At 29.6% G+C, this 23206-nt stretch overlaps 1 protein-coding gene across 1 annotated transcript in view; it reads left to right on the top strand.

The window, feature by feature from the left end:
- The first annotated feature begins 217 nt into the window (after positions 1 to 217).
- LOC111681049 (J domain-containing protein DDB_G0295729) overlaps positions 218 to 23206 on the top strand; it is a 34462-nt gene continuing 11473 nt past the window's right edge. The window contains exons 1-2 of the mRNA XM_023442765.2: positions 218 to 1697; positions 5279 to 5434. Of these exons, the coding sequence (XP_023298533.2) occupies positions 1057 to 1697; positions 5279 to 5434 (797 nt within the window). The 5' untranslated portion in view covers positions 218 to 1056. The remainder of the gene's footprint in view (positions 1698 to 5278; positions 5435 to 23206) is intronic.

Genomic DNA, 23206 nt, shown 5'->3' on the forward strand with positions numbered 1-23206 from the left:
TGAAAATAATTATTTATATTTTGTTAAACAATGAACATTTTTTAAATGTTATTAAAAACATTTAAAAAATTTACGTTTTATAACGGCTAACATGAAAATCGCTTCTTATATTCCAAACACTTACAACAAGCATGGTAACACTGAATATTTGTGCAATAAGCAACGCTGCAAATTTTTTATCTTACTATAGTGTGACAACTGGTTGGCAACGCACTTATATTGAATAAATTTCTAATTATTGAAGAATCAAAACGAATTTTTTTGTTGTGTGGTGATGAGAATATAAATTTATAAGTTTGGTGTTTGACGTTGTAAACAAATTTGCATGTTTTTGTGAAATGTTAAATATAATAAACAAGAACAATTTGCAAGTAATTCCTAACAGACTGAAACGAAATACACATATTAAAGAAATAAATTATTATTTATAAAATTCATTTGCGCCTGAACTAAAAAGGGCATTTTATTATACACAATCCAATCAGAAGGAAAATTAAAAGAAAAACAAAAGGCGCATTATAACAAAGTTGAGTGTATGCGAAATAGTGGAGGAATGCAATAAAACCAATACCTAAAAGATATATGAATTGCACAATTACAAAAAACCAAAAAAAATAAGAAAATGCAAAAAAATTAAACAAAGAAAAAAATGAAATATTATTAATTGGAGTATTTACAGAAAATCTAAATAAATTTTATCTAAAGACTGAGTAGTGATGCGCCTTTTGGCTGAAGAGACTGAATATTAAACAATTTTTAAATAACGATTAACCAAAAAAGGAAAAAAACTAATTGTATCGTCAATCCGGAAATGAGATTTCTTCCGGTCGCTGACATCTAGTAATAGCATAAAATTATATTTATGTATGTACATATGTACATAAGTCTACGACACGTTGTAATCCCTCAAAGTGAAGAGCAAGGTAAATAAATAAATAAACAAACAAACAAAAAGCTGACAACAAGAAATAAAAGATACAAATAGACAAAGAAGGAAACCATCACTGTTAAGCAAACGTCCTTAGAAAACAAAATAAAAAAGCAAATAGTGATTTAATGCTTTCATACGTTATACCTGCTCAGGAAACAACGGCTTCAAATGGTCGTCCAATGAGTGAAAACGGCAGTGTTAGACAACAAGTGCCTTCTCCACCACGAAATCTAAGTTTACGTCTGAATTCATCCTATAACACTGGTGGCAGTTCGATCAGTGGTGGAAGTGCAGGTGGAGGGGAGCAGTATTCAATGCACCAACAACCAACAGAGGTTGATGCTCTACTGGCAAATGTGGCCGAATCCTGTGATGAACGCACCCATTTGTTAAACGACGATGCAAATCCTACACCACCCCCACGTATTAAACGCCAGAACAGCAACAATAGCAACAGCAATAACAACAACTCGTTCAGCTTGAATAACAATGCCAACAATGACAGAAGTTGTAGTGTTTTAGATCGTCGTGATGGCTGCGATGACGTTGTCAATGTAAATGTTAGCATTGATAATGACGAAACGTTCTCAGATGATGCTGTTACCGCAAACGAAATGACAATGAATGCTTTAGATTCCGATATAAGTGATAGACAGTCGTTACATCAGAACACCTCCTCAAATCCCCGCCTAACGATGACAACAACTACAACTAAAAAACAAAAACTAAGCAAATTGGGTTCAAATAAAACAGTCGGCTTAAAAAGGTTTGTTTAGTATTTTGTATTTTTTTTATAATATTTGTCACATCTAATATTTACATATTCACATACTTAATTATGAATGCTTGCATTTACGAGTTCATGTTTGTACAAATTCTAATGCCACGGCACAATTATTTACATTACTCGTATATGGTACATACACATGTGAAGCGAAAAATAGTTGTGTAGTTTTAATTTCTAGAAAAGCTAATGCCATGACGTTTTCATTAGAGGTTTATGATGTCACTCCAAAGGATACATAAACTAAGTTATCCTAAATGCTCCCGAAACTGAAGAACAGTTTGCTTATCTTCCATATTGGTTCATAAATATTTTTTTTCATTTGAATATAAAGTTTATTTTAAATTAATATAATTTTAGTCAATTTCTCTCATTCCATGTTTAAAATCAATTTCAAAAGATAAAATTGTAGATCAGTTAATCATATACCATTTGTTTGGCCACATGTGTTTGTATTTCTCTTTCTATTTGTATAAATATTTTACATTATATTTTTCTTTGTATGCGTTTAGTATTCGTTCCTCGATTCTACATATTTGATTTGATTTAACTACTATATGTACTAATATTTAGGTGTATATTTGTTTGCTACTGTTGCCAAGACTTTCTCTTTCTTAATAGGTTTTTTTTTTTCTCTAAAAGATAAGATGATTTCAAAAAAAAAAAAAAAACAAAATGCTAAGATTGTAATTTTGAAGGGTCTTTGCATCATTGTCGTGTCTTTGATTTTTTTTACATTTCTCTTTGCTACATTAAATGTCACAGTAATAATGTGCACTGAAACGAATCGCACCTCGTCACAAGTTGTTGGTACTTACGCTTGATTGCTCGTTCAATTTATATAGTCTACATAATAATGGGGTGTAAAGTATTGTATGTGTTGCTTTTTCTCGCATCGCTTAAGATTTATATTACAAAGAGATTGTTTGAAGCCGGTTAAAACTGGTCTCAATTCGGACATTCATTTAAAGCCTATACGGGAAATTCAATACACTTTAAATATACTAGAAGTGGTATAGTTAATATATATTTTATTTTGATTTATGTTTACTGTCTAGTATCTTAAAAATTATCAAAATGTAATGTCCAACAGTTTGATCATCATTCTGAAAAATTAATAAAAGTCAGAACTCAATTGGTCGTAATGCGTTTTAAATTTGTCAAAATTGCACTTCATTTAAATCTATTTAAAATTTTTGGTTCGATCTTAGTATCCATGGGAAAAATAGGATATGTATTATAGATTAAAATATATTAAACTGTTTATGATTTTTTTGAAGTTCCCCTTTTTGTGCTTTTATTTTTCTGATTACTTTTATTATCTAACTGTAGATAAGTCTTTTTTATTTACGTCTACATGTTAATTTATTACGAATTGTCAAATCTGCTCTCATAGTAATTCCTCTAAAAGAAACAGTGTTCATCAGCTTTGGTAAAAATAAAATGAAAACTTGTAATTTCATTTAGTTTGCTTTGCAATTTAGAGTTATTAAAATAATTATTTATTTGAAGAGTTCAGGAAAAAATAGTGACTAATAATTAAGAGAAATGTCTAATAAACTTAAATATCCTGCTGTAACATTTGTAAAAAAGTTTACATTAATAGTTGTTATTAGTCTTCCTGTTTGATATGATACCTATGAATGCATGTGCAACACGATTTTTTCTTAAGCTCTTGTAGTTTGCAAATATTTTTATATTTATATATTCAAAAACACAATAGTTTTAACTATTATTTTCATTCCCAAAACATATTGTTTTGTACGCAATGTTTTACAAATATAAGAAACTTGCAACTTTATAATTAATTTTTAATATATATGCTGTAGGGTATTTCTTGACTGACATCAGATTTAAGTTGGCCATACTAACATCACAATAATGGGCATTGGAACAGAAATGTGTCTGGTAGAGTATAGAAAAATAAATACAATTTTTTTCATGGAGGGAAAAATAGGTACACTGTTTGTGCTCCGTTAAACTCGTTGGCACTTGTCCAGAAATTTACTACGTACCTTTGCATTTAATGTATGTTTGTTAATATATATGTATTTAAGTTCGAGTGCATTTTGTATATATATAATATATGTATGTATTTCATTTGTTTCATCGTCTTCATCTTTGCTTTCTTCTGTTTCAGTTTATTTTCTCTTTTTTTTTTTGTTCTGTTTAATTACATTAAACTGAACACACAGTTTTACTAACTTACATATCGCATGAATATCTACAAATTACATGCAGAAAATAAGAAATAATTTGTATCTATGTTTGTGTATGTTTGATCGTCTTTAACCCATTATATATACATATTATCTTCTTTATACAAATATACATATTATTTTTACTGTGTTTTTTAGTTTGTGTTTTATTTTATTTTCTTTTTTGTTGTTGTCATTTAATTTTGTCTTTATTTTTACCTATTTACACAATAACATATTACTGTGGATATTCTTTGCATTGTTGTAGTTGTTGTTGTTGTTGGAGAAAGAAATTGTTTAAAAGTTCAAATAACTTTATGCAAGCATACACATAGATACATACATTCACCCAGTTGTTTATATGTATATTCAACTACTTATATTAATCTTTATACAAATGTCTGAATGTATATTTGAAATTGTTGCATTTCATTTGTTGCATTTTATTCTGTGTATTTCTTTATTTTATTTCTGTCTTGCAAACAAAAAAAACTGCATGTTGTTTGACATTAAATAAAATTAAATTATCAATTAAGCACTTGAATTAAATTATTATACAATTTATTTCACCATTTAACCATTTTAAAAACCAATAACAGTAAAATTAAATTGGTATTGAAATACAAATTTTGTGTAGAGACTTTGCTACTGTAACTTCTGATTCTTTGTTATAATGTTTATTTATTAAAAAAAGAATAACATTTCCCAGGATTATGTAGTTTTAAAACGCATGATTTTTCTTTGAACTTGTAATACTGGTTCAGCGAATTTCATTCTATGTAACGGTTCTGGAAGACGTTCTGTAGTGTAAAGTGCATTAACAGTTTGTGCTGATGTTTGTAACACTAAAATCGGCTTAGAATCACTTACAGAGTTGATTTAGCTATGTCCGTCTATCTGTGTGGCCATGTAATCTGTGTGTCCATGAACAAACGCTATTCAAAATGATTGAATAGCCCCCGAATAGGGCTTTTGGGCTCATAATTATGTTAAATGTTCTATTATGTCAACAAAAATCAACAAGACTTAGTATTATAGAGGTTTAAACGAAGCTGCTGATTTAGTAATGATCGGCCCCCATAAAAACCCCCCTTTAGAAAACGACTTGAAGCTTAAAATTTACTTATAAACACTAATAACATGATTTTGTTTGAATTTGTTACACTTAAAATTAGTTCTACCAAAGCTTTAGCGACCAAAATCTCATTACGAAATATGTATTTAGAAAAAACATTTTTTTTTAAATTATCCAAGTACACACATACTTTCTTACATACATATGTATGTATATATATATTCTAAAATTTCTTTTCATTTTATAATATTAAAAAAATCTAATATTTTGTTTACTTTTATTTTTTGCAGAGTATCATTTGGTTCCTCCAAAGGCTCCATGGTTGAGACATTGGTTTTTGAAACGCCAACACCATTGTCTGAACATGTGGAGCCGAATTTTGGATTTGGATCTGACACAGACTACAAAGCAAATATGGATGATAGTGGAATAGAGGTTCAAGAAGAGTAAGTAGTACAATTTAATCAAATCTACATTTATGAAAGGTTACAATCATATTATTCCTGAATATTTTCACTTTAGTATCATTTTAACAAATTTTCAATTTATGCATTATAAGTAATAACTTTATATGATTATAATTTACTTTGAATTTAAACATATGTGAACAATTTTGTTTTAAGTATTTTCTTGATTATAACCAGACAAGCTAATTAGTGTATAATAATGTTAAAGATGGCGAAAAAAAGAAATGTTTATACAATTTACTGACGGACTTTGGAAAATCAATTCCAATTCTTGTAAAGTTTAGTGATGTTTCATTCTATCCTGTTTTCAGATTATAGTTATAATAAAACACTGTAATAGTACTGCTCATGTACTACAAGACTGTCATAATTTAAATAAAGCCCGTTTCGAGAAATTTAAGCTGTTTTTATACCCTACACCACTATAGTGGGGAGGGTTTTATACGTTTGTGCTGATGTTTGTAACATACAAAAATATTGGTCCAATACCCACCTTAAAGTATACCGATCGATTCAGAATCATTTTTTGAGTCGATTAAGACATGTCCGTCCGTCCGTCCGTCTGTCCGGCTGGCTGGCTGTCCATGTAAACCTTGTGCGCAAGGTACAGGCCGCAATTTTCAAGATAATTTGATGAAATTTGGACCAAGCATACTTTTTGGCACAGGGACGAAGCCTATTGGTTGAAATCGGTCCATTATTTCACCTAGCCCCCATACAACCGTACCTCCCGATTTGAACTTTTTTATGCCATAATTACGTCAAATATTCTGCTATCTCTTTAAAAGTTGGCACAAATAAGTTTTATATAAGTATAAATGACACTGCAGATTTTCGTAAGGATCGGCCTATATTTGACCCTAGCCCCCATACAAATCCCCCTTCAAAAAATGACTTAAACGTCTAAAATTAACTTGTAACCATTTGTATCGCAATGAAACTCAACAAAACTAACTGTTATTTAGAAATATATCCTTTTCCCAAATTAACCGAGGATCGGTCCATATTTGACCTATATAAAGCCTGATTTAGAAATTTTAGTTTTTTCTATCAATAAATTGCTTAAATATTTTGGAATTGTGGTAATATTCAAAATAAAACTTTTTTTATAAAAAATAAACATTTTATAAAAAGTAAAAATTTTAAAAATATACTCATGGTGTAGGGTATTATATGGTCGGCCATGACCGACTATACTTTCCTACTTGTTCTTTATGGCATTTTAATATTATAACTTTTAAACAAATAATCGAATATGTAATAAAACCAGATTTATTTAGTATAGTTTAATATGTTATTCATCTTAATTTTAAAAGTTTTACTTATCAATTCCTTACTAAAACATTACTTAGTTAGGCATATATTAGGGGCTCAGTTCCCAAAAACCCTAAATTCGAGTTATGTCTGTTTTATAGTCAATAAGCACTGTATGGATTTTATTTGAGGTGTATTTTTTACACATATCATATGTTCATATGTATGTACATATAAATTAATTCTAACAAATTCCCTCCTTAAAAGTAATAATAAATATCTCAAAAAAGGATTAAAAACTTAAAAAAAAGAACATGATAGACGGACAATTGTACACAGCTTTTTTATTTAAAATATTTGTTTTTTTAGATTGCAGATTATACATACATATATTTAAAAATCTTGTTTTTAATTAAAATACATTTTTTTATTAATAATTGATTGCTTAAAAGCGGTTTGGCAAAATACAAAAAATATGTGTTTTTTAATTAAACTTATATATATGTACATAACACATTGATTGTATATTTACGTAGACAAACACACAATAAATTCGATATATTCATTTTGCCAAAAGAACGTAATAAATAAGGTTTTGTTTGTGTTTAATTTTTTGTCTCAACTTTCCATTTTTGTATAATACAGTAGGTAATTTTAATTTTTTCAAAATTTTCATTAATGTCTAATATTAGTTAATATATAATTTAAATCAATGCTAATATTTCTTTTCTTTTTCGTGCTTAAATGCATTAAAATTAAGATTTATTATGTGAGGTAATAATATAAGGCGCGGACTTTATCAATACCGCAAATGTAATAGCTATTTTTTATAATATTACGACACAAGCCTATTTTTATTATCAATTATTGCATTATGACGTTATTATTTTAACCAATCGATGATTGTATGTCTAGTGCGTTAAAATTAAATTTTAAAAATAAAGAATGGCAAATAGAGTTTTGATATTGAATTAAGACTAAATGAATGTCGAGTGCTTTACGTGAGTACCTGACATGATGCCTTACCCCACGGTGGTCTTTTTCATACACTGGGTAGACTTGAAGAACGGTCTACCATCGCCCCTGAAGCCTTCAATGAAGAACTCAGGTGGCAAATTTAGTACAAAGATTGGGCCGGTTTATGAACTAGCACTTTGCTGAAGTACTTGAGCTATCTAATCTTTGACCATTGCTGCCCGTTGCTTAACTTCCGATATACAAAAACATCACTTCCGTTTACAACCACGCAGATGGGAAGGCCTCTGTTGATTCGGCAACAGCACCTAAAGACATAACCGGTGGACAGAAGTACGAATCCATCAAATAAGTTCATACTCACAGGGACACACTGTGGTAATTCTGATATGTAAAGAGCATACTCTGAACATATCTGGACAAGGAAGGAAAACTCAATGGTATAATTTGTATATGATACCTTACATCCACCATAAAACCCAGCACACATCTCATTTATACGACACATTCATGAGAGAAAAACATACGACATATTCATTATAGGTAGAAGAATTAATACCAACTCATTTCCAACGCTCCTCTGTGGGGTATCCGTTGTTTCGGCAACATCACCGAACTTATCCCGAAATATAGACTTTACCTTACATCAGTTTTTTAACCGCAACTTACTCTACCCGCGAATTTGTGTTTAGATCACAGCCACTACGTGGATCCCGAAGGAACCTCAACCAACTGAGCAGACAAGCTATAATCCTGCGACAACTGGCCACCCGTAGTACCAGATTATGCGGTGCTCTGATTTGATCCCTTTGAATCTATGCAAGGACTAAGCCAGGCAGTAGATTGAAATCAATTTTTTAGTCCTGGCCAGACTAGAGGTATTGGAATAACCTCTTTATTCCCCGGGATTGCAATAACCCCAAGTTGGAGGGTTTACCAATGTAACATGTCCCGGGGAGAACAAATGAGAGACTGCTAGATCTCTAAAATATATATAAAATATATAGTATTAAGCATGGCTCTTTAATATAGCCGCGTAGGAAGACAATTACAATATAAAGATTAAGGCTAGTAGAGCTAAATGTTAAAGTCTTCCAGGTGAAGTGGATAGTTTACATGCTTAATTGCAGAAGTCTTATTGCCTCTCCTGAGACTATTAGTGGTTAACGACATTCTATGAATTTTTGAATATAAAGGTAGAAAAATAGTTCTCTTTACAGATGACGCACTGTTAGTGGCAAAATAAAATTTCCCCAAAAACTGAACTGGTACTTCTTACCAGACGATATAGATATACAGATAACTTCATTGAAAAATGTAGAATTACAACTTTAAACTTCAGCGCTAAATATATGATAGAGTTTCCAACTAGGGACGTTGTCCATCTTAGGACATCAGTTCTGATGTCTACATTACTGTTATTCAATCATGGAATTTATACGAAATCACATTGATCTGAAGTGTGGTGTCGAAAGTCAGGAGAGTTAATCCATATTTTCGAAACGCAATGTATTTAACATACAAATTCGAACGCAACAAGGTTAATGCTTGTTAAAATTTGGAAATCGGAAGAACTGACTAGATTAGGTTTCAACTTTGAAAGAGCAATAGGCTTAGAACAAACTTTTGTCACTTTTTTAGATTGATCTCATTTCTGGATAGTAGAATGTATTGCTCAGTATCTTTTGCCTTATGTACAAGACGTGATGCATAGAAGCAATCTGGATACATATTGGACTAGATAGATGTAGTCTTATGACTCTGACAGGTATGATAATGACACATTGTTCTATTAGAGATTTCGTCCGTAAAAGAGATAACACTGTATTTTATGCGAAGATATCGAGGAAATAGAGACATTTGAGCATATCATCTGCCTTTTTCATAGAATACATGGTCTCAGGCTGATATGGCTAAACAATAGGTTCAACGACAAATCAGGTTTGGGCCTTAGGCTAATATACATGATACTTTACGTTTTCTGAAAGGAATCATAATAGATCTCTTAATCTATTTAATTATAGGAATCGGGTTGATTCTCTTAGGTAATTAATTTAGCGACCGAGTAGCCGTAAGAAGTAAGTAAGAAGATCAAATGGAGTGAAGTATATCTCACACAGTTTCGTTCGTCAGAGCTTCATTCTTGAAAAATGTGTTTAGTTCAGCGGACATCGCATTAATTATTCATGCCCAAAACATCAAAAGTTTCCGATTCCTTCATATTGCGCCTCATTGCTCCAATCTTTAGAGGGGTTATCCTACAATTGAATGAATAATAATGACAGATATTGCTGTCATCCACATAAGAGTAGATAGAGTTAAAAGTTTGACATAGAAGGTCATTTATGAAGATAAGAAATAGGGTAGGAGAAGAAAGAACGGAGCCTTGCGATACCCCTGCATCTATAACAACTGGTATATTACGATCTCTGAGAAAGCTCGAAATAAATCGATAGAAGTTATATGCGACAATTAGTTTTGATACAATTGAATCATGCCTAACTTTATCAAACGCCTTGGAAATATCTAGAGTTACCACTTTTGCCAAAATGGTGAATGTAATGACATTATTTCTCCGAAAGGAAGGAATTTCGAAGAATTGATTTATCAAATGTTAAAAAGGATAAAAACTTAGTAATTTGGTTACATATTAGACTAGAAGATTAATGTTGGTTTAGTTACGTATAGTGTTACCGCTGCCTTTTACTGATTCAAACCCGTTAACAAATTTGGTTTATTTTATATTATCCTATTATTAAAATTATAAAATGTCTGAAATATTTTAAATTTTATTCATATTATTCAATGTCTGCAGTAAAATCATTTTAATACTTGTTTATAATTTAAAAAAAAGCCACAATAATTCATTGTCCCAATATAATTGTTCTTACCGTATGATGTGTATAAAAACCTATTAAATTTAATTATACAATTTTAAAAACCTTGAATTTATCCGGTTACGCGTATTACTCTCTTTTGTTTGGTACAAGTCATTTTTTAATGTTTTTAATTTTCGAAATAATAACAAAAAAATTATGGCATTTTTTCTTCTTCTATAATATAAATTTTGTTTAAAACATGCCCATCCACACAACTATATGCCATTAGTCTTTCAGTAAATAACAATTATAAATATAATTTTATATTTTTAAAGAGAAGAAATTTTTTGTAATATTATTTGGTTAAAAAACAAAGTAGCAGCCATTGAACCAGGGTATATGAACGAATGTATTGTTCTTGTCTGTAGTACATATTTTGAAACAACTTCAAAATATATATATTTTTTAATGCTAAATGTAACATTTTGTTTTTATTTCCTACAAAGATGCTGACATCATTCATATTACAATAAATTATATTATCTACTATCTTTTTTTTTATTTTTTTTTGTTTGTTTTGTTCTTATTTGTTTTCTATTTATTTGAGCTTTTTTGTCTAAGTTTGCTTTTATTTCTTTTTTAACTTTACGTTTTTCACACACATTATGTGTGTTTCAAACATAATGTTTTTTTCTGTATATAATACTAACATTCTAGTAAATACATAAATGTTTTATATCTTCAGAGCTTTGATAAGTAAATTCTTTTGCGAATAAATCAAGTTAAGAATTCTTCAACACGTTGACGGTTTTTTTAGACAGAGGCCCAGAAATATGATCGAGGACGTTCCAAATCAAAATAATCACAAAGGAAGACTGGACTGCACATATTGTTCTTTAGGACGAAGCGATTTCACTTTTAAGTAGTGTTTCAAAGATTTTTACTGTTATAGGCTTCGTAATTTTATCCGATGAGCTTTGTGTCCTGTTTTACATTATTTTACTTAAATTCAGCAATCACTGATTTTAACTAAACTTTCAATAGGGCTGCTAGAAACATTGAATAACTAAAATGTTAACTATTGACTTAGACAATCATTCATGATTTTACCTCGGACGTGATAAGATTGAAATATATTATCAATATTATTCGCTCCTTGCCCCGGTTTAGAAGCCATTCAGGTCCAGGGTAATCATAAAAAACCTCTATAGCTTTTTGTAGAAATATTCTGAAAAGTCATTAATTCTTTAGAACTTTTAAAGAGAGAAATAATTTATACATACAACTCTAACAAATAACACGAAAAGAAAACCAAAAAGTGTCCAAAGTTATGATTTTTTTAGTAATTTGAGGTCTCGGGTTCATTTTTGAAAAAAGTGATCATTTTCTCAGTCTCATATCTTGCATTTGGAATTTTGATTTACTCTCTGAGGGAATGTTGTTGCTCTTATCACAAAGAACCAAAATTGTGAACTTATAAAGTCAAAAAAAAAAAAAACGTTATCTTCATGATCAGAATCACAAAAATTTTTCCTTGTTTATGTCTATAAATAGCAAACCGTTAAACATTTAAGAAACCAATCAACAATTTAATCATATGCGTTTTTAAAATTATAATATTATTTAGTCAAAAATGAAAGAAAAATGTGTAAAAAATGATTAAACTTTCAAAAATATCCAAATATCTTTAAACACTATCATTGAAAGCTCTTATTAAAAGGTTCCACTTCTTATAGAAACTTTTATTGAGAACTTTTAAAAGTTGTTGAAGTAGATATTTAGATGAAGAATAATCATACAACATTTTTTTGTACGACTGTCCCTAATACAAGAGCATAGACTAGTATCAGTCTACTGTAATATTCAAGAGAATTCCTTACATCATTAACCAGTCCTGGAATAGTACAATTGATTGGAAAATAGCAAAGATCTTATGGCCACCTATAAGACTGAATAAAGGCAGTCGATGGATTCTGAAAGAGATGCCAATTAGAAGTTTTAGCAGTATGTGGGACAATAATTTAACGGACTATTGCAGGTTATGCGAAGAGGCAGAGGAACTAGGTACGATCGAGCACATAATTTGCCACTGTCCCAGAAAGTCAGGGGAAAGGGTCCACGATGAACTGTAGGAAACTGCGGTGCTTAACCCTAATAGATTTAGCTATCCTCTACTAGGATAAGTTTATTTCCATTCATCTCTTCTCTCTTCTTATTTCCTTTTTTTTGTTTGGTTTATTCTAGTAATTTTTTTCTATCTATTGATCTTCAGCTCTATAAAGTGAATCACTAAGGAAACTATGGTTTCCGAGTGGATGTGCACCTTATTATGTTACAGAGTACTCCATTATCAAAACCTAACCTTTGTAGAGACTGATTTTAGGATTCCGTCAAGATATTTAACGATTTAATGATATTTTAAATTTTTCCTTTAATCTATTTTTAGAGCTTCTAAGGAATACTTTTTAAAGTCTTCTAAATCGAAAAATAAATGAGAGATTTTTCTGCCGTATATCCTTTTGTATATTAGTAAGGTGATTGCTTTATTTCATCAACATAAAACAACATGAAAATATAATTCTTATTCCAAAATCCATAACAATCGTGATTTTCTGTAGATCGGTTATGTGATCAAGATCACAATTGGAAATGGTGTATAATAGTGGTGTAACACAACAATGATTTTATACCTTAATAGAACTGACTTAGGAACATTTGTATGTATGTACTCATAGTTTATGTTCTAGTAAATAGAAATGTTGTGTTTTTTTTAACACGCTATACCACGACTAATGCTAGTACATACACCGATACACGTGAGCTAAGTTAATATTCTCGCTCACTCGCCGCTATTTCGCTCGTTCGCTTTGCTCTTTTTGTTGTACGTTTTAGTTGTTTTAGCTTAGTGATGTCATCACTGGCTGTTATTGTTGTCATATATTTGTATTTTGGTTGTAGATTTCTTTTACATTTAGTTAAAGTTTAGTTAAGACTTTTGCCATTTATTTTTATTTTATATATTTGTTTTTGCTTTTTTGTTTTTCGCTTTTTTTGCCATTTGTGAGTTAGAAATCCCAACCCAAAAAATAGTATCGTAGTTAGTAGTGGACAAGCGTAAAGTATGTCGTTCTAAAAATTAATAAAGTTTTTTTTTCCAAATATTTTCTGTAATTTATTGTGTTCAAACCTATGGACAATAATATTCACATCTAGATATCGATAAAATACCGCTATTTTGTTTTGTGTGTGTATATATGTATAAACAAAAACTTTTATACAATTTCAAATCAATATTAAAGAATTAATTAATTAGAGTTTTCACTTAAATACCAAATGAGTGCGTATGTGTCAATAACAAAAATTAATTAAGTTAATATTCTGTCAGTTAGCCAGACAATCAATAATCCACAAACCAAATGTGAAACATTTAATTTTTTAAGTCACTGTGAGTTTCTCGTGATAGAAAAAACATCCATACTGAAATATTTACAACACACTTGCCTTTCTGTTTTTTGTGCTGTTCTGTTTTTATGAATTTATTTGCTTGCCTATAGAAAATAATAAAATAAAATTTTACGAAAATAGTCGTTATTAAAAAAGAATGAAATTATTGGTATTGCGCCTAAATTGCATGTTTTTAACAAATTATCATCAACATAATCATTTACAAAACTTAATATCAGCTAATAGCTGCCATAGTTTGTTCGTTTTCTATTGTTGTTGTTGATTTAGTTTTGTTGGTTCCGTTCGTTGTTTGAATGTCTGGCGATTGGATATTTTGTGCAGACAACATAGATATTTTTTTATACATTAATAGATACTACATACATACATATTTGTAATTCGAATGTAGTTTCTTTTAATATGACTTACAAACAATTGTTTAATGCACTAAATACAATACATATCTAAACATACACTTGACCCTCATTTTACAGTGAAAATTGAAAATCTGTTTTAAGATTCATAAATGAGTGTCAATCTTGGAGTTTATCCAGATTTTCTTTATATAAAATCGTTAAAATTTTATATATGTTAATCATAATTAGGAGTTTTACTAAATTTAGTGTTGTCTGGTAGACCAGAGGTTTTGTGTTCGATTCTCACCTGAGGCACTGGTAAAGGTGCGCACAATAGACCCAATAGAAGCCTAGGTATGTATATATATTCTCCGTTCAAAGTAACTACATAACTATGAAAAATGTTGGTGCAAAATCTTTAGCGTTTTATAAAAAGAATATTGTCTAATGTTTAGAAGTTCTGTGTTTCTGTTTACTTTCGATGGAAGCATAGCAATAATCGAGTTTAGCTATCCTCTACGTGCTCTACATTTTTCTATATCCGTTCGTTAAATTCGTATAAGTAGTTGTGTCCATTAGGGCGGGGTTTTCAGAAGATAATCTACCTTCTACCTTAAGCCTAGTTTAACTGAGTAGCAAGAAACCCGCCTAAAAACTGTGTGTTAACTAAGAAAATGTACCATCATACTCTCCCCGGACTTCTTCATTCAAATGTGAATTGTTTAGTGATTCTAGCCATTATTCTTTTATTCCAAGTGAATGTATGTACTTCATTGTCTCATCCAAATTTTTAATTCAGCTCTTGCTACGTCGAATGGTTTTGCATTCGTCCGCTTAGCTTGCTCAAGCATATTTCCCTTTAACACATGTGCCTTTTGAAAACGTATCTTTTCGCGTCATATTCTATTTAATTTTCTATCGGTCTTCCGCTTGGAATCTAGTGTTGTGATTAGATAGCCCCCGCCTGATCGTGATCTTTTATCTGTGACCAATGTCTCCCAGCTCCTTCTTACCTCCTTTATCGGATAAAGAATTTTAGGATAGTTGTGAACATGGACTTGTTTTTAACATCGTTACTGATATGATAAATATGAAATCTTATAATCTTTGGTTTCACACAACTTTTCAAACAATCGATCATTAGTGGACTAAGTTCATGCTAATTTATCGGATTTGCGATGTGACTCTTTTAACTTTTTCTTGTGAGTAGCAATTAAAGACCGATGCTATGCGAATAAACGATTCGCATTCTAAAGTATTAGTAATTTGTTTAGTAATCCCTTCAATGACCACTTACCTATTGTAGTTGCAAATATATGGAAAAAGAACAAAAATTTCCCCCTTTCTCTGCGAGTATCAGGCATTAGATGTCAAGAGAAACATTCAACTACCAACACTGGTGAGTTATATGAACCTAGAATTAAAAACCTACTCAGTTATCTGATGACTGTAGTAAGACTACATTATTATCAGATGATTGAAGTATCTGTCTTAACGGGTTCTTAGACTTGACTGTTTGCGAAAATTGAATCACCAACCAATATAATCCTTCTCTAACTTAAATAAACTAGAATACATATTATAGTTTTACGAAGCATGTGTACACTTTATATTTTTATACATTGTTATCCATTAGTGAATTGGATATTGTCAACTTAGGATTGGGTGTAGTTTTATGCTATTGTGTCATACTACGCCAAACAATACTATTGTAGCTGTGGTCAGTGTGGTGATGATGATGATGGTGGTGGTGGCCTACTCTATTACCTAATTAAAATGTGTTTACTAAATTACAATGCAACAGAATTTAATTGTTGAATTAATGTTGTGTGTATGTGTGTATAAACTTTTCTTTATATAAATACATTTCATCGTAAGTATGACGTGTGAAATTATGTTGCATGTATAAAATAAATACTTTTTAATAAAATTACTTTCCTTTAGATAATTCATATAAAATAAGTACACATGTAACACTTTTTTGATTAACAAAATGCTACAAAGTTTTTTTAATAGTAAATTTAAATTTTGACCATACCGTTATTAAGTAAGTAGTTAATAGTAATTAGAATATATTTGATGGTTTATGGTAGCTTTTATATATAAATATTTAAATATGCGTAATCATAAAACTGACCTGAGTAACTTTCATATGTTTAAATAAGTATATTAGAAATTAATCAATAAGTTTTATATTAATAGAAAATATTAAATGTCTGCACATTTGTAAGCAAATAAGTGTAGGGGGAATCAAATGTTAAGTTATTTGTGAGATATGTACAAACCTACCCTAACTGAATACTTAGTATAATGTGGTTTTCAAATCTTTTTAATTGTTTCTTAAAGTGAAAACATAGAACATTTTTTCAAATTCTCAGTTCGATCAGATTTTTTAAAAATTTTTGTTTATCTAATTAATACGGTACCTATATCTGGAGAAATACATTTCATCGTAAGTATTTTTAAAATGAATAAATGAAGACAGTTTAGGCAATAAGGAATTATAGTTAATACATAACATGTCGGAAACTGATCCCATATAGAACGTCATAGTCAAGCGAAACTTTATATCAAATATCAATTGCTACACGGATGGCTCAAACTGGGAGGTGACACGGGCATGGGTTTATAAATAGAAGAAACGGAATGCGTAAACGTTAGAATAAATATGGCGTCAACATATCAACATGTTTACTGACAGCCTAAAGATAAGTAGGGCGATTTTAAGTTAAATCTAAAACCGTAAAACCTCTTGGAAGAATGAAATATTAGATAAAGAGAGCAGGACAAAATTGAACTTGCGGATTCAGACAAAAAAGAAAAGGACAATGAAACTGGCACTTTTTGCCATTGTCAGGTTTTCATCAAAGTTAGATCCAAATGTCTTGGTAGTGCTATTATTCTGTATATAACACTCCTCATGAATTTTGATTGGATAATTCTTAGGAATTACCGTTTGGAAATTGAGCTTTTAAACATCGGATGATAATATATTAATTGAAAAATATATAAAGTTTTTTGGTTTTACCTACAAAAATTTTCCATGAAAAAGGGTGCACAACTGACGTTATAGTGTAAGTATTGTATCAACCTTAACTATTCCAAAGACGATTGGGATCGCTTTCAAACAACCGGAGTTTTACTTGATGAAACATGGTCAACTCAGTAACATCTGCTTCGAACAACATGTTTTTCCTTTTTGTATATTTTACTATAAAAAACAAATACCTATTCCTATTATTTATGGAAGCATCTTCTCAGTCCTGTCAGTCCACTTTCCCTAGACTGTATTAGTGGTTTTTTGGGTCTGTCTCAAGTCTGGCTAATCATTGCTCTGTAGCGCCCAATTTGTTGTGTACGATGTTCTTGGTTGCTTCCTTTTGGGAACAGCCTATTCTCTACGAGTCGTTTTGACGAAAACTTCTTTCACCAAAGTAAAGTTAGGATTATCTAGACCTTTTTTCGTTTTTGCTTTACGTCAGAGATATCGGACAATCATTGGAAGAGATTAATATTGGTAATTTAGTATAATTAAGGGGGTTTTACATTACAATACTTTGTATTAATATCGGTTTTTCATTGTCTGTAATACAAAATTAAATTTGTTGTCAAAATGTATTGAAGAATTTTTATTCGTGTATTATGAAACCCATTTTTTTGGTTTACTTTCAATTTAAAATTGATTATGACGAAAATTATGGTGAAAAATAAAAAAAACTCAATTTACAAATTAATATCCTAAAGAAAACTACAAATAAATTGTGTATTTTGTAATGAAATAGATTTAAAATATTTTTTAAAAGCTTAATACATTTCAAATTACAAAATGTTTTAGTTTTTCAGACTGCAGTACATTTTAGTGGGGAGGGTATATTGGGCTGATGTTTGTAACATATAAAAATATTCGTTATACCCTATACCTTAAAGTATACCAATCGTCTTAGAATCGTTTTTTGAGTCAATTAAGCTATGTCCGTCTTGATGGCTGGCGCAAGGTACAGGTCGCAATTTTCTAGATAGTTTGATAAAAATTGGCAACAAGGAAGAAGCCTATTGAAAATAGATAAAATCGGTCCATTATTTCGCCTAGCCCCCCATACAAACGTACCCCCGAAAAGAATCTTCGGACTCATAATTATGTTAAATGTTCTATTATTTCAACAAAATTCGGCAAAACTTAGTTTTATAGAACTTTTAATGACATTACCGATTTTTGTAATGATCGAGCCTCATTTGAACCTATCATTTGAACTTAGCCCCCATACAAACTCCTTTCAGAAAATGACTTGAAATCAAAATTCACTTATAAACACTAATAAAACTTTTAAATTCTACATAAATAACTTTAAAGTAGACGTGAAATCCTTTACTAACATTTATAAGGATAGGCCCATATTTTCCTCTACTCCACTTTGAGCCCCCTTGTAAAAAATCTAATTTTTTGCCAAAAATAAGTAAAAATATTTCGGAACAGATTTAAAAAACCAATCAAATGCTTTATTTTTTAAATAATCCCCATTTTTAACATACTGACCGTTGTAGGGTATCATATGGTCGGCTATGCCCGACTATACACTATACACTATACACTCATACTTGGTTAATAATAATTTGTATTAACACAAAATCAGATAATGTAAAGTACCTTTTAATATTGATATTGAAAGGTCTTGAATAATATTTAAACAGATTTATGATTTATTCATTAACCTTCAAAATTTTCAAAAAGTCTAAGTAAACTAATGAACCGATTTCTATCACATTTATAATATTTCTTTCTTTTATAAAAGTGGCATGATTAACGGTTAATATGGATATAGTATAATCCAATCAGAAAATGATTTTAATCCAATTGGTATGTAAGACCAATAATTTTTTATAAATTGTGGCCTCCATAATATTTTCGTTAATATATACCAAATGTTAAAAGCCTTTAAAAAAATAAATGTCAATTAAATATTTTGCTGGGAGTAATGTTTGTTCTTATTGAATATAATAGTTGAATTGTAGCTAAAATTTGTATAACAGTTTTAATCTGTTTGTTCTCCTAAAGTTATCTCTTCTACTCTCTAGCTCTCTTTCTCTCTCTCTCTCTCTGAACTAAGCGTGTAATCTCTATTTATGTACAATTTATAAGATACTTGTCGTAAGTGTGTATCTTTTGTGGTAGAAAAAAGTGATGTCATGCTGTATGATGCCACCCTGTTGCATTCTACAATAACAAAAATATCAAACTGATAGTAACATGACGTTAAAAACAACAAGACGACAGACGTATACTTAACATCAAATACAAAATATTTAACATTAAATTACTCTTTAAATGTCAATGTGTGTAAATAAAACTTATTTGTTATTATGTTTATTGTAAAAACTATACGAAGCAGACGGTCTGGCAACTTTTATAATGAGAAATGTATAAAAATCTAGTGAGAGTGATAAAGAGAGTAGGGGATATAATAAATATTTTCAATTATATTGAGAGAGAATACATCATGATAGACGACATACAGTTTTATATTTTACACAATAGATGAACGCACGTACACTACGCGAACGGGTCACAAATTGTCCAATTAAACCGAAGTTCAAATAAAATTAAATTAATTAATTGTTTCTGACATATTCAAATCGTCATCATCGACAACATCATCTTTATATTGTAAGCAATTTCGCCAACAAATTGCGTGTTTATAATTTCAAATAAAAAATAAAGTGAACAACAAAATATATTACATAGATACATACACACACAATTAATATTATAACAAATAAATGAAATATTTTTATTTAAATAAAAGTCGATTTGAATACGGTTAATGTTTTATATTCCTGCTTTTGATTTTGAGCGGATTTATTTTGTTGCTAGCAATAGTAATAAAATATTGTACAAAATAACCTTCTAAATATACATTATCGTACATACAAACAGCAGCAAAAGAAAAAAAAATACCAACAACCACAACATAAATACATACATACATACTGTATCTGTATCTGTTATAAACATTGATTTCAATTAGTGTGTCGAATTGAGAATATTATCGTTTTGCTAAGGAAACGGAAGGAAAGAAAGTAATAAGGAAACAAACAACAAAAATACTCCTAGTTGGAAACAAGTGTAAGTTTTTCTTGCTTTCTTCTTCCTTCAATAACAGAAGGCGCAAAAACACAGTTACAAGTGTATATGTATTTTATTTATATTAAAAAGTATATTATATACACACATATACGTATATACATAAATACAAAACATATACTAAATATGTTTAATTAAAACAAAAACAAATGCGTTGTTTGTTTAAAATTTTGAAAAGAAAAAATGGATTAATATTAAAAAAAATTAATAAATGAAAAAAAAAATATATTAATTATATTTTAAAGCTTTCAAATTATATTGATTTTGGGCGTTTTTAAATAAAACAAATGAAATGAAAAAAATTGAATTAAAAATACAGTTGTTGTGAGTGTTGAGTGCTGAGTTCATCGCAAAAAATATAATGAAATCTACCACTGACTGAATGACTGCCTGCTCTGTTTCTTATACTCTTAATATTCTAACAAATAGTGTGAGTTTCCATGTGTGAGTGTGCGTGTGAGTGATTCCACTAATAAAAAAAATATGCTAGAAATAACCCAGCAGTTCTGCAAGACAGTCCCGTGTGGTTTTCAACTACTATATAAAGGGTCAATATTGGTTAAGGAATTCATTTTTTAACGAATGACTTCCTATATAAAAGTTTTTAAGTAAATTGTGAAAAAAATGAAAATGGTTACATTCTAGATTACTTAGCACCACTAAAGATTACTTGTGACACTTTAAGTGTAAAAATAATCTAGAACTTTAGAAATAGATACCAGCTAAGTAATCAAACATTAAAACTCCAGTGAAAGTAATGGTTAAGGCAGAGTTTAATGGACTCCAGCAATATGGATACCTCAACTATTTGTAGAACTGCTGGGAATAGTGGTTAATATTTGAATAACACAAACTACATATATTAATTAATCAATTGGTTTAAAAAATATGACTCCTATTACCTCATTCAGTGAAAAAAAAATCAAAGTCATACTTGTATTAAATTTGTGTATTTAATTACCAAAATATTCATGTTTTAATATCCAATACATCATATATATTAATGTTTTCTATCGACCAATAGTATTATTATTATTCCAAAATCGTTTATTCATGTTCTGTTTACCAAATAAAAAATCAATACTTCTCCATTTCTTACATTAACTGATTAATTGCCAAGGCCGTGAAATTAAAAACATTTATACAGCGATTAATCATGAATGTCGTTAAATCGATTTTATTTTTCTTATCAGCATTTTAAATATTAACGTTTTTATATTGATTTATTTTGTTTAGATTTGATGTTCGGGAATTTAGTGTTCTAACATTATTTTCTTTGCCAGTTTTAGTGAAATTCATATAAAAATAAAAATAAATAATTTTATTTATTTAATTTTTAATTAAATTAATTATTTTGGTTGTGTGAAAAATTAAATGTGCTAAAAACTTACGTCATTTAGTAAAAATTGATAACATAAAATTTGAAAACTATAGTAAGAAAGATTTGGGGATTTCTAAGTTTTAACAATACTTATTCCATTCTTCATTTATTCTCACTTAGCTAATGTAAATTATAGTTTAAACAAAGTAAGTTTTGGGGGTAATGATTACAATTACAATTTTTATAAGAGATTGTAATTGAAGCTATACCAATTATAATTATAAGTAATTGTAATTGGTTACATTTCATTAGTAATATCTTTCATTATTTGTAATTGTAATTAAAGTCTTCCAATTACAATTACAAATAATTGTAATTGGTTATTAATTAATTAGAATTATTAAATTTTACAAGTAATACATTTCTTTATGAAATCATTATCCCCAATACTAAAACAAAGTATTGTTAGTTTTAATAATGCGAAATTAAGAGCGAAAAGCTTTGCTTTTTAATTGAAAAAGAAGCTGCAGAAACACGCCGATTTTTCAACGAAGATTATGATGAATGTGTTCCAATGTGCGCGGTATAAAACTAATTATTTTTACAGAGAATTCAAATATCGCTTAGATCAGCCCAGGAAGTTGGAAGACTAAATATTAGAGGTATTACTAGATTGTTGTCGAACTCAACAAGTACATGTAAAAAAATTGGGATCTACTTAAACAGAAATTTCAAAACATTTGTAAGCAGATCCAATATGTTTACTCGATACGTAAAATATCGTATGTGATGCCCGGTCAAATAGCCGAATCGACATCATTACATAGTTTAGCTAGAGATACTAAAATATAGGCAGATCATTTCAGAGAAACTTTACACGCTTGTTAACATTTACGTACGTATCCATATACTTTGATAACTAATGTTATTGAACAATTATAAACACTTTGGTGTCAATTTGGTACGAGGCATGTATTATGCTGTAGATCCATTCTAGCGTTTTTTTCGCCAAAGCATTGAGTGCCTTTTATGACTTTTTAACATTTTACGCTTCAACCTGCGCAACATTTTTTTTCATAATTTAACGTGTTTTAAGTTATTAAAATTGATAAATAATTGTCAAAATCAGCTGAAATGTTCGTGCGCCACATTCTGACGCTTATAAAAGTAGAAAGTAGATTTAGTAGTGTCAAGGCATCCTATGATATTTTACATGTAACTTGCAGCATAAAAAAACATAAATACTTTTTTTAGACAGATACATAAATGCGAGAAATCGTAGAACGCGACGTGTGGACCTCCATCTTTAGTTTGAAACAAGCATTGGCCGATAAACCCCTAAAACATGCGTTTAGGAATCGGCTGTTAAAAACTATTTCATCAATGTGGTTGAAAAATTTTGTTTCACGCACCTTGTAGTCCAGATTTTGAACCGTTCGACTA

The sequence above is a fragment of the Lucilia cuprina genome, chromosome 3 (genome assembly GCF_022045245.1).
Source record: "Lucilia cuprina isolate Lc7/37 chromosome 3, ASM2204524v1, whole genome shotgun sequence".
In the NCBI taxonomy this organism is placed as follows: domain Eukaryota; kingdom Metazoa; phylum Arthropoda; class Insecta; order Diptera; family Calliphoridae; genus Lucilia; species Lucilia cuprina.